The sequence below is a fragment of the Antechinus flavipes genome, chromosome 5 (genome assembly GCF_016432865.1).
Source record: "Antechinus flavipes isolate AdamAnt ecotype Samford, QLD, Australia chromosome 5, AdamAnt_v2, whole genome shotgun sequence".
NCBI classification, from domain to species: Eukaryota; Metazoa; Chordata; class Mammalia; order Dasyuromorphia; family Dasyuridae; genus Antechinus; species Antechinus flavipes.
The window spans coordinates 257,441,378-257,455,505 of NC_067402.1; the positions used below are offsets into that span (position 1 = coordinate 257,441,378).

Here is a 14,128-nt window from a genome sequence, read left to right on the forward strand (position 1 = left end):
CTCAGGTTCTCTTGACTTGAGAGCTGATGATGATGATGAAGGCTGATCCACTGCGCCACCTAGCTACCTTTCCTGAAATCTTTTTAGCATAAAAAATACTGTTTTTCAGGGCTCCTGCTCTCTTGGGACCAGAAATGATAATGCTCCTCTGGGCTCCTCTTCCTTTGTAACTATCTATCTCCACTTACACAGTAACTCAGAAATGGGCATAGGCAATGGAGGTGTCAAACAGTGTTTGGTTGTCTGTCCAGGGCTAGGTCAGGGCTCCTCTGTGGTCCCTTTTGGACTATTTGTCAGGTTCCCTTACCATCTCTGCCTTGAGAGCTCCTAAAGATGCTGCTGCCACTGTTAATAATCCACTAGGGCTCTGGGTGAACTTCCTCCTCATGTCACGGATACCTCTTTCTAGTCTCCTAAGTTGTCTTTTGCCTGGAAGAATGTCTTAGTTTGACCTTTTGTTGGTTCTACCATTCTAGAATTCAATTTGAGACATTTTTTAAAAATTGTTTACGTGTTAAAAGTGTTAACAGTCTTAGCCATCTTAACTTTGCCCCTGCTTTGTTTTTCTTGTGTGGATGGTTGTTCCTTGAATGATGTTCTTGAGCTCAGTGTCACCTATAAAGAATAGCATTTGTAGAAGCCAGTAGTAAGGCATTGTACTCTTGTTTGAAAAGTTTTCTTGTCAGTGGCAAATGTCACGAGTGAATATATATCTAGCTTGATTTCAGTGGTTTATTGAGCAAACATCTCTTTTATGGCATCTTTAGTGGTTTTATATCTATGTGTAAAATAACTTTAATTATATATGTATAGGAGAAACTTTAAAAAGAGTTTTGAATGGGTCATTTATTCTGTGAAGTCAAATTCTTCAAATTAATAAACAATTAAATACTACAGGAGCTTATATTCTTGACATATTGTGTGATCATGAAGATCATATAATCTTTAAACAGAATGCCTTTTAGTTTCTTGTGTTTTTGGTTTTATTAAAATCAAGAATACTATTTAGACATATCCAGATCATAGTCCTAAAGATTTTATGCAAATGAAAAAGCTGGCATGTGGATTACTAGTATTTTATTTTCTTTAGGAAATGTATGTGTTATTATTGTTTTTGGATTTATCTTTGGAAAATGTTCTTATTGCCTTTAAAATTATTTCAGCTCCAACACAGATTTTTTTTTTTTTTACTATTCATCTAGCAGGTCATCCAAGCTTCAGCTTTCATGTAGGATATGAATCAGTTATCTGCTGGCATTGATTAAGCTCCTTCTATGTGCCAGGCATGGTGGTAAGCATGAGGGATCCAATTAAAACACTCCCTGTTCTCAAGTACATCACAATTTAATGGGGAAGATGCTGTAGAAATAGCAATTCACAAACAAGCTATATAGGGAAGAATTGATGGGATATGGGTCATCTAGAGGAAGGGCACTAAGATTAAGGATTGGAAATGGCTTTTTGCAGAAAAAAGGGCTTTGATTGACACTTGACGGAAACACAGTGGATACAGTTCTGAGCTTAGAATCAGGAACACTCATCTTCATGAGTTCAAATCCATTCTCAGGATTCACCCTAGGCAGGTCTTTGAACTTCTGTTTATCTCAGTTTTTCATTGTAAAATAAGCTGAAGAAGGAAGTGACAAACCAATCTAACATTTCTGCCCAGGAAAACCCAATTGGAATTGAGAGTGAGACACATCTGAAACACAACAACAAACCACCACCACCTCACAGTAATGTTGTTAGGAGCAAATGAGACATTGTTTTTAAAGCACTCAGCACAGAGCTCAGACATTGGAAAGCACTATGTAAATGTCATTTCTTTTCTTCCTTTTCTCAGTTGATTCTACCTATGCTTGAAGGTAGAATTGAAGAAGGAGACCATGGCAGGCATGGGAGACAACTTGGAATAATGTTCAAGTTCAGAGACACAGTACTGTGTACCAGAAATACCCAAAACTAGTGTCCCTGAATCAAAGTGATAAGACTGATTTTTTTTTTTTGAATGCCAGAATTTATTCTGTATTCTTTGAAAGTAGTTAACTTGGGAAGTTGATTTAGCTCATCACACTGTGTTGCTACTGCCCAAACCATTTTTAGAACTCTTTTTTTGTAATTGCCTTCATAATTATGTGTCATATAAGAAAACTAATCTCATTACTTTGTAGTCATACTTCATTTCGATCAAACATAACATTTTCCCATTTGATCACCCATTTTATTATCATTTTCTTCATGAGACAATTGTGGGGTAAGTTGCCCAGGGTCACATAGCTAGGAAATATTCAGTGTCTGAGGATGGATTTGATCTCAGGTCCTCTTGACTCCATGGCCAGTGCTCTGTCCACTGTGGCATCGAGCTGCCCTGATCACCCATCTTATTTTTCATACATGCTTTTCAATAGCTTTGAAATTTATTCAAAAATCAAACTTTCAAAGAATCAAAATTTGCTATTATTGAAGATAGTTAAAAAATTGCTGTAGATTTTTAAGGTAATAACAAAGAAGGGAATATTAAAAGTGTTTCAACCCTATCTAAGGGGATTAATCGTTGAGAAAACATTGAATTAAAGGTGTATTTTGCAGTTTATTGAATCAATTTTATTTCCTCATATTCACACATTGCTCTGAGGTTACATGATTATTGCAAATGATAATGTTGTTACTTTAAAAATGCTGGATCTTTCACTTTTATTTCTTGTCCTTTGCCTTTTAGCCCTTAGCACAGTTCTCAATACATAGGAAGTACTTAATAAATGTTCATTCATTCATTCATTCATTCATCTGTATGTGTTCCTAGCCATCATGATCTGGATTGGCTAGATAGCATATTCTTCTTATTTTGCTTCTTATTTGACAGTATTTGCTGCTTTCTAGAGGAGTATATCTCTTAATCTTCCATCATTCTGCTTGATAATTTGTTAGAAATAACTTTATAGAAATACTCTATGTTGCCCTTGGCCATGGTAAGAATATGTAAATATTTCATGATTAATATTGTCTTTTGACATTATTGACTTCCTACTTTGGTCACTCATGCAAGAGTTAAAATTTTTAGGAAAATTATAAACAATTCCATGTCTGTCTCCTTCCAATTTTTGAGTCCAAAGATATTAGGTTGAGTTAGAATATGGTATTTTCTTTCATCTTTCATCTTTTTTCTAATCTATTTGTCTTAGTATATGCTTAATATGTTTATTACTTAACAGCACATATAGCTGGATCTAATGTAACTTCAATCTAATCTGTTTTTCCTTTCTATTTAAATATAGTCAAGCTTTTTATAGTTCATCAGTTCTTTTTATATCTAGTACTGAAGTTCTGTTTAGAACTGAATAAAAAATTGTGTTAAATCATTTTAAAGAGGAAAACATGGGTTTTTTAAATGATATATTATTGAGTGATAATTTTCTATATTACAGAAACTGAAGGAGAAAGAGTCTGCCTTACGGGACTCCGAACAAAATGTTCTGTCAAGAGATAGAATAATCAATGAACTCAGACTCCGCCTCCCTGCAACAGCAGAAAGAGAGCGGCTCATGGCCCAGCTCAATAGAAAGGAAGAAGAGCCAGAGAGCCATCGTGTATTGAAAGTTGCTCACCAGGCCATTGCCAACATGCAAGCGAGATTAAATCAAAAGGAGGAGGTCCTAAAGAAATATCAGGATCTGCTAGAAAAAGCCAGAGAGGTACCTGAGTTGTAACACAGAGTGATTTTCATAAAAGGCCTTTTCATGATCTTGTCTGTAATACAGTACTAAATTCCATTTTACTGTTGAAGAGGAGAGAGTTTATTTTGTACTTTCAAAATGTCTAGTTTAGAAGGGTTTCTTTACTGTGATTAATCAGTAAAACTGAACAGTTTGTGTTTGTGAGAATTTCTTATAGGTGCATATAACAAGAGATAAGATGATCAAATAAACCTATTTGTGCTTACAAAAGAGGAATGGAGTTAGGTGAAGGACGAAGGGGAAAAGTAGAATAAATCGAGGTAGATGAGTATTTAGAAGTTTCCCATGGATCTGGCAAGAAAAAAAATCTTGAACATTTAAGAATTTCCTAAAGAATACAAATAACTTTGAAAGTATTTTTTTAATTATAAAGAATATTTTATCAAATTCAAGGATAGGCCATGGGACTACATAGTAATATGTGCAAGAGACCTAGCCCTCTGTTTTTCTTTCTCAAAAGAGCTCAATTACGTACAAACACACATTCTACCTCATAGGAAAAGTAATGCTCATATTACTTTTCCTTGAACTTTATTGAGTTTAGCAGTTGGGTTCTCATTTTACACACATAAATTTTAATCTCTTCTTGAGTTGCCAGTAAATCTTTTGAGAGATAAGCTTGTGTACGATATCTACTATTTTATTCCTTGTGCCTAACATGGTTTCTTGCACAGAGAAGGTGCTTAATGTTTGCTTAGTAAAGCTGCTGGTGCTGAAAAATTCATCACCTGGTGGCCAGCTTTCTTGTTTTGAAAAGCTACATTTATGTTTAAAATCTTGTGCTTGGGTCCATTTTAAAGAGGGTTTACCTAGCCTAGCCACATATATTTCAGGGTCAGACCCCTTACACAACAAAGCAGAGGAGAAGGATGTTAGTAAGTTTCAATTTTTAATGATTATAAAATATTTATATTACTTTAAATTGGGATTATGTGATACTACAGTCTTCAGAGGTAAAGGAACTCTCATTTGATGTTCATACAGGAGCAAAGAGAAATTATTAAGAAGCATCAGGAAGATATTTTCATTCTTCATCAAAAATTAGACCTGCAGGCTGACAGTTCACTTAGCAAATTCAAACAAACAGCTATGGTAAGATCTTTATCTGTTTTTTTTTTTTCTTTTTTCTTTATTCAATGATTTTGCTTTAAGTGTTTATATAAATTTTAAAATTGTATTCATTCCTTCTGTTATAATAAAGACAATATATATAAGTAAATAAAATCCTATAATCTTACTCATTCAGATACAGATATTTAGTGGATCAGAGTTCTCTTTGGCATGTCATTATGTATAAAAAAGGCCCGACATCAACTATCTTGTACAATAGATAGTAGTCTTGTTCCCTAAAAACAGTTTTAAAAGGTGGTTCCATTTCAACCTTTGGTATTTTTAGTCTGGAACATGAAGTTTAATTGATGTAAGGAACTTCCAGGAAGAAACGTCCATCTACCAAAAAGCATAAGTCAATGCCTGCTCTACAACTTATGTTTTGAAGAGTTGTCTTGAGTCCATCAGACTTTGAGTGGTGAGATCAAATCTTGAATCCAGATCTTCCTGACACCCCAAATTTCTCTCTGCCTCCATGCCAGACATTTCTCTCTCTATTTCAACAACTTGAGAAAATAGAAAAAAAAAAAAAAAAAAAAAAAAAAGGAAAATCTGACTGGGACAAGCATCTCTAAACAGGCCATGCTTATTCAGAAAGTATAAAATCATGATTCATCCAAAAGCATTCGCTAACTCTTTTAACAGTATTTTGACCTGAAACAACAAAATTTAAGTCTACCCCCCCCAATGAAAATTGTAATATCTAAAAAAGGTAATCATGTTCTATATCCCACCCTTCTATGGTTTCAATGGGACAATTGTGACCCAAAGAGAGTAATTAACTTGCTCAGGAAGTATATTAGACTACCATTTCTCAGAGAATGACAGTTCTCTTTGGGTATGGTCAGATTTCATTTTCACACTCCCAAGTTTCTTGGCTTTGAGTTTGTTCAGTAGATAAAAGACAAGCCTGGGCTAGAAGTCAGGAAGGCCATAATTCTATTTCAGCCTTACATACTAGATGTGTGACCTTGGTCTTACCTTCTATGTGCCTCAGTTTCCTCAATGTAAAATAGGGACAGCAATAGTATTTACCTCACGAGGTATTTGTGGAGATAAAATAGAGAGATTATTTTTTTTAAAACCCTCAGTACGGGGACTTCCAGCCAAGATGGCGGAGAGGAGGCACACAGCTTTGTAAGCTCTGCGTTTTCTCTCACTATCCATTTCATTACAAGCCTCTGAATTAATGCTTGACTAAAAAAAAACCCACAAATAGTTACCAAGAGAAGACATCCTTGAAGCTCGCCAAGAAAGGTCTGTTTTTGCTCAAGGATGGGGACAGTTTTAGATCGGGCGCAGGCTGAGGGCAGCAGTGGCAGCGAGAGCACAGGAGCAGACTGGAGGGGGGTGGGGTGTGATTGCAGCAGTCTCTGCGGGGGGAGCTTTGCTACAGGATGGGACACTTTGCCCTGGCAGCAAGCCAGCAGTCCAGCAGAAAAGCTATGGGGGTGGGGGGTGGGGAGGGAGGAGGTGAAGAATACAACGCCAAATAGCTGGAGTCTCTCGGGACCTGGCCACCCTTCCCCCACAGTGTCTCAGCACGCTCTTGGAGTCTCAGAGTGCAGACGCAGCACAGTCCTGCTAGTGCCTCGCTGCTGCCCCTGCAGTCTGTAAAGGAAGCTCAGTAACACCACCCAGCTCCTCCCCCCCAAAAAAGCAGACTCCATTTAGGGTTTTTTTCTTTTTTTTCTTTGCTAGTTTGTCTTTGATTCTTTGACAAAATGAGCAAAAAATTGAAGAGGACTTTAACCCTTGACAGCTTCTATACAGATAGAGAACAGACTCTAAACCCTGAGGAAACTAAAAACAGACTGTCTCCAGGTGAATCCCCAAAGGAGGAAATCATCTGTTCCTCAGCACAGATGAACCTCATAGAAGAAATTAAAAAGGCTCTCACAAGGGAGCTAGAAGAAAAATGGGAAAAGGAGAGGGAGGCTTGGCAAAAGAGTCTGGAGAAGTCATCCCACTCATTTATTTTTATTTTTTAAATTGATCTATTTTTTTTTAATTTTTATTTAATAATTACTTTATATTGACAGAATCCATGCCAGGGTAATTTTTTTTTTTTACAACATTATCCTTTGCACTCGTTTCTGTTCCAATTTTTTTCCCCTCCCTCCCTCCAACCCCTCCCCTAGATGGCAAGCAGTCCTTTATATGTTGGATATGTTGCAGTATATCCTAGATACAATATATGTTTGCAGAACCGAACAGTTCTCTTGTTGCATAGGGAGAATTGGATTCAGAAGGTATAAATAACCCGGGAAGAAAAACAAAAATGCAGATAGTTCACATTCGTTTCCCAGTGTTCTTTCTTTGGGTGTAGCTGCTTTTGTCCATCATTTATCAATTGAAACTCAGTTAGGTCTCTTTGTCAAAGAAATCCACTTCCATCAAAATATGTCCTCATACATTATCATTGTTGAAGTGTATAATGATCTCCTGGTTCTGCTCATTTCACTTAGCATCAGTTCATGTAAATCTCGCCAGTCCTCTCTGTATTCATCCTGCTGGTCATTTCTTACAGAACAATAATATTCCATAACATTCATATACCACAATTTACCCAGCCATTCTCCAATTGATGCATCCCACTCATTTAAAGACAGAGTGGATAAAGAAATAAAATCATTGAAAAATAGGATTAATGAACTGGAAACAGAAAATAGCTCTCTAAAAAACAAAATTGGCAAAATGGAAAAAATTCCATAGAACAAAAGAACTCAATTGGACAATTAGAAAAAGATTTTTAAAAAGTAAGTGAAGAAAATACTTCATTGAAAGTCAGATTTGAACAAATGGAATTAAATGACTTGAGGAGACAAGAAGAATCAGTCAAGCAACTCCAAAAAAATCAAACAATGGAAAAGACTGTGAAATACCTTCTTGGGAAAACAACAGACCTGGAAAACAGATCCAGGAGAGACAATCTGAGAATCATTGGACTCCGAGAAAAGCATGATGAAAAAAAGAGCCTGGACACTATTTTCCAGGAAATTATCAAAGAGAACTGCCCAGAAGTTATAGAAACAAAGGGTAAAATAGACATTGAAAGAATCCTAAAATCAAAACACCAAGAAATATAGTGGCCAAATGCCAGAACCCTCAGACGAAGGAAAAAATACTGCAAGCAGCTAGAAAAACCCAATTCAAGTATCGAGGAGCCACAATAAGAATCACCCAGGATCTAGCATCATCTACTTTAAAGGATCGAAGGGCCTGGAATATGATATTCCGAAAAGCTAAGGAACTTGGTATGCAACCAAAATTCCCAGCTAGAATGAGCATCTTTTTCCAGGGAAGAAGATGGACATTCAACGAAGTAAGCGAATTTCACCTATTTTTGATGAAAAAGCCAGAACTTAACAAAAAGTTTGATCTACAAATATAGAACTCAAGAGAAACCTAAAAAGGTAAAGATTAATCTTGGGAACTATATTTCGGCTATAAAGATGTATAAAGAATACATGTATACCTTGTTCTAGAAACTAGATGTGGAAAGGACATTGTACCAGAAAAAGGGTAAAGTGGGGGTACTACATCTCATGAAGAGGCAAAGGAGACCTATTATATCTGAGAGAAAGAATCGAGGGGGATGAATATAGTGGGTATCTTATTGCTTTCAGAATTGGCTTTAAGAGAAAAATTTTAGACATATTCAATTTATGGTGAAACTTCTCCCACCTCATTGAAAAGTGAGAAGGGAAAAATGAAAAGGGAAGGAATAAGCTAAGCAGAAGGGAATACAGAAACTGGGAGGGAAAGGGGTAAGATAGGGGGAGGAAATCTAAGGCGGGGGGAGGGATACTAAAAAGGGAGGGCTGTGAGAAGCAAGTGGTGCTCACAAGCTTAATACTGGGAAGAGGGGTAAGGGGGAAAGAAGGGAGAAAAGCATAAACTGGGGTTAACAAGATGGCAAGTAATACAGAATTGGTCATTTTAACCATAAATGTGAACGGGGTAAACTCCCCCATAAAGAGGAAGCGGTTAGCAGAATGGATTAAAAGCCAGAATCCTACAATATGTTGTTTACAGGAAACACACCTGAAGCAGGGAGATACATACAGGTTAAAGGTAAAAGGTTGGAGCAAAATCTACTATGCTTCAGGTGAAGTCAAAAAAGCAGGGGTAGCCATCCTAATCTCAAATCAAGCTAAAGCAAAAATTGATCTAATTAAAAGAGATAAGGAAGGGCACTATATCTTGCTAAAGGGTAGCATGGATAATGAAGCAATATCAATATTAAACATATATGCACCAAGTGGTGTAGCATCTAAATTCTTAAAAGTGAAATTAAGAGAGCTGCAAGAAGAAATAGACAGAAAAACTATAATAGTGAGAGATCTCAACCTTGCACTCTCAGAATTAGATAAATCAAACCACAAAATAAATAAGAAAGAAGTCAAAGAGGTAAATAGAATACTAGAAAAATTAGATATGATAGATCTCTGGAGAAAATGTAATGGAGACAGAAAGGAGTACACTTTCTTTTCAGCAGTTCATGGAACCTATACAAAAATTGACCATATATTAGGACATAAAAACCTCAAACTCAAATGCAGTAAGGCAGAAATAGTAAATGCATCCTTTTCAGACCACAATGCAATGAAAATTACATTCAACAAAAAGCCAGGGGAAAGTAGACCAAAAAATACTTGGAAACTAAATAATCTCATATTAAAGAATGATTGGGTGAAACAGCAAATCATAGACATAATTAATAACTTCACCCAAGAAAACGATAATAATGAGACATCATACCAAAATGTATGGGATATTTGTAATAAGGGGAAATTTCATACCTCTAGAGGCCTATTTGTATAAAATAGAGAAAGAGAAGGTCAATGAATTGGGTTTGCAACTAAAAATGCTAGAAAAGGAACAAATTAAAAAACCCCAGTCAAACACTAAACTTGAAATTATAAAAATAAAAGGAGAGAGCAATAAAATTGAAAGTAAAAAAACTATTGAATTAATAAAACTAAGAGTTGGTTCTATGAAAAAACCAACAAAATAGACAAACCCTTAGTAAATCTTATTGAAAAAAGGAAAGAGGAAAATCAAATTGTTAGTCTTAAAAATGAAAAGGGAGAACTCACCACTAATGAAGAGGAAATTAGAGCAATAATTAGGAGTTACTTTGCCCAACTTTATGCCAATAAATTCAACAACTTAAACAAAACAGAAGAATACCTCCAAAAATATAACTTGCGCAAACTAACAGAGGAAGAAGTAAATATCCTAAACAGTCCCATCTCAGAAAAAGAAATAGAACAAACTATCAATCAACTCCCTAAGAAAAAATCTCTAGGACCAGATGGATTTATATATGAATTCTATCAAACATTTAAAGAACAATTAACTCCAATGCTAAATAAACTATTTGAAAAAAATAGGGATTGAAGGAGTCCTACCAAACTCCTTTTATGACACAGACATGGTACTGATACCTAAACCAGGTAGGCTGAAAACAGAGAAAGAAAATTATAGACCAATCTCCCTAATGAATATTGATGCTAAAATCTTAAATAAAATATTAGCAAAAAGATTACAGAAAATCATCTCCAGGATAATACACTATGACCAAGTAGGATTTATACCAGGAATGCAGGGCTGGTTCAATATTAGGAAAACTATTAGCATAATTGACTATATCAATAACCAAACAAACAAAAACCATATGACCATCTCAATAGATGCAGAAAAAGCATTTGATAAAATCCAACAGCCATTCCTAATAAAAACACTTGAGAGCATAGGAATAAATGGACTTTTCCTTAAAATAGTCAGGAGCATATATTTAAAACCTTCAGTAAGCATCATATGCAATGGGGAAAAACTGGAACCTTTCCCAGTAAGATCTGGAGTGAAGCAAGGTTGCCCACTATCACCATTATTATTCAGTATTGTATTAGAAACACTAGCCTCTGCAATAAGAGTCGAGAAAGAGATTAAAGGAATTAGAGTAGGCAATGAGGAAACCAAACTATCACTCTTTGCAGATGATAGGATGGTATACCTAGAGAACCCCAGAGATTCGACTAAAAAGCTATTAGAAATAATTCATAATTTTAGCAAAATAGCAGGATACAAAATAAATCCCCATAAATCCTCAGCATTTTTATACATCACCAACAAAATCCAATAGCAAGTGATATAAAGAGAAATTCCATTCAAAATAACTGTTGATTGCATAAAATATTTGGGAATCTATATACCAAAGGAAAGTCAGGAATTATATGAGCAAAATTACAAAAAAGTTTCCACACAAATAAAGTCAGACTTAAATAATTGGAAAAATATTAAGTGCTCTTGGATAGGCCAAGCGAATATAATGAAGATGACAATACTCCCTAAACTAATCTATTTATTTAGTGCTATACCAATCAGACTTCCAAGAAAATATTTTAATGATCTAGAAAAAATAACAAAATTCATATGAAACAATAAAAAGTCAAGAATCTCAAGGGAATTAATGAAAAAAAAAATCAAATGAAGGTGGCCTAGCTGTACCTGATCTAAAACTATATTATAAAGCAGCAGTCACCAAAACCATTTGGTATTGGCTAAGAAATAAATTAGTTGATCGGTGGAAAATGATAGGTTCACAAGACAGAATAGTCAACTATAGCAATCTAGTGTTTGACAAACCCAAAGATCCTAACTTTTGGGATAAGAATTCATTATTTGATAAAAACTGCTGGGATAACTGGAAATTAGTATGGCAGAAATTAGGCAAGGACCCACACTTAACACCATATACCAAGATAAGATCAAAATGAGTCCATGACCTAGGCATAAAGAACAAAATTATAAATAAATTAGAGGAACATAGGATAGTTTATCTCTCAGACTTGTGGAGGAGAAAGAAATTTGTGACCAAAGATGAACTAGAGACCATTACTGATCACAAAATAGAAAATTTTGATTATATCAAATTAAAAAGCCTTTGTACAAACAAAACTAATGCAAACAAAATTAGAAGGGAAGCAACAAACTGGGAAAACATCTTCACAGTTAAAAGGTTCTGATAAAGGCCTCATTTCCAAAATATATAGAGAACTGACTCTAATCTATAAGAAATCAAGCCATTCTCCAATTGATAAATGGTTAAAGGATATGAACAGACAATTTTCAGATGATGAAATTGAAACTATTACCACTCATATGAAAGAGTGTTCCAAATCATTATTGATCAGAGAAATGCAAATTAAGACAACTCTGAGATACCACTACACACCTGTCAGATTGGCTAAGATAACAGGAAAAAATAATGATGAATGTTGGAGGGGATGCGGGAAAACTGGGACACTAATGCATTGTTGGTGGAGTTGTGAACGAATCCAACCATTCTGGAGAGCAATCTGGAATTATGCCCAAAAAGTTATCAAATTGTACATACCCTTTGATCCAGTAGTGTTTCTATTGGGCTTATATCCCAAAGAAATACTAAAGAAGGGAAAAGGATCTGTATGTGCCAAAATGTTTGTGGCAGCCCTGTTTGTAGTGGCTAGAAACTGGAAATTGAATGGATGCCCATCAATTGGAGAATGGCTGGGTAAATTGTGGTATATGAATGTTATGGAATATTATTGTTCTGTAAGAAATGACCAGCAGGATGAATACAGAGAGGATTGGGGAGACTTACATGAACTGATGCTAAGTGAAATGAGCAGAACCAGGAGATCATTATACACTTCGACAATGATATTGTATGAGGATGTATTCTGATGGAAGTGGATTTCTTTGACAAAGAGACCTAACTGAGTTTCAATTGATAAATGATGGACAAAAGCAGCTACACCCAAAGAAAGAACACTGAGAAACGAATGTGAACTATTTGCATTTTTGTTTTTCTTCCCGGGTTATTTTTACCTTCTGAATCCAATTCTCCCTGTGCAACAAGAGAACTGTTCGGTTCTGCAAATATGTATTGTATCTAGGATATATGCAACATATCTAACATATATAGGACTGCTTGCCATCTAGGGGAGGAGGTGGAGGGAGGAAGGGGAAAAATTGGAAGAGAAACAAGTGCAAGGGATAATGTTATAAAAAAATTACCCTGGCATGGATTCTGTCAATATAAAGTTATTATTAAATAAAATAAAATAAAATATTAAAAAAAACCCTCGGTACAATGCCTTCTATATAGTATGCTTATCATCATTATTATTACTATTATTGATATTAACATCATTATTATTTTAAAATAACTTTATAGTACATTAGAAACATTTCAGAGTATAGTAAACTTTAATTTTGAAACATTTAATTTTTTTACTTTATAAAATAAAAACATAATTTATCTCTTATTTTTCTTTCACAAGTATGAAAAAGACCTTGAAATTATTGGCATTTGAAATATGATTTTTAAAATTTAAACTATAAGTAAACAACTTACTGAAAATCTATAGGCAAGGGCATGTTGATTATGTAAGCTTTCCCCTCTTCCATAACTCTTTTCTGTACAGTGAAAAGACAAATGTACATTGAAGAAATTGTATCTTTCTTTGCATATATCTTTCCTGTTTTCTCTTAAATGTTTACTTTTTTCTATTTATATATCATCACATTAATATAACATGTGTATGGATATATATTGTATGCATATATACAAACATGTATGCTCTGATCTGTGCTCTTAAGTCTTCATTTCTCTATCTACAGGAGGATTAACATGTTTCATCATGAATCATGAGTCCTTTGATCAGTTAAATGCTTCTTTCAAATTTTTTCATCTTTACAATTCTTTATTTTGCTCACTTCATTTTGCATCAGTTCATACAACTCTTCCACAATTTTCTAAAATTATCCATTTATACTGTTTCTTGCATTGCAATAGTATTCCAGCTTATTTATGATCTATAATATGTTCAGCTATTCCTTAATTAATGTGCATTTCCTCAGTTTCCAATTCTTTGCCACCATGAAAAGAGCTGGTATAAATATTTTTGTTTAAATGAGATCTTTATTCTTCTTTTTAAAAAATCTTTTTGAGGTCTTTAGAGATTCCAGTAGTGATACCGCTGAATCAAAAGGTATGAAGTGTTTAATACTTTGGGGGAGCATGGTTCCAAATTATTTTGTCAATTGGCTGGACTAGTTCAAATTTCCACCAAGAGTACAAGAAAGTATCTGTTTTCCCACAGCCCCTCCAGCTTTTGTCATTTTTCTTTTTTGATATCTTAGCCAAGTGGACATGTGTAAGGTGATTGCCTCAGGGTTATTTTAATTTGCATTTCTCTTTTTAGTGATTTAGAACATTTTTTCTTAATGAC

General features: G+C 34.8%; 1 protein-coding gene across 1 annotated transcript in view; it reads left to right on the forward strand.

The window, feature by feature from the left end:
* The window catches only part of LOC127538738 (centrosomal protein of 290 kDa-like), an 80,990-nt gene that overhangs the window by 39,535 nt on the left and 27,327 nt on the right, over window positions 1-14,128 (forward strand). Inside the window, exons 15-16 of the mRNA XM_051962485.1 lie at window positions 3,426-3,692; window positions 4,719-4,826. Of these exons, the coding sequence (XP_051818445.1) occupies window positions 3,426-3,692; window positions 4,719-4,826 (375 nt within the window). The remainder of the gene's footprint in view (window positions 1-3,425; window positions 3,693-4,718; window positions 4,827-14,128) is intronic.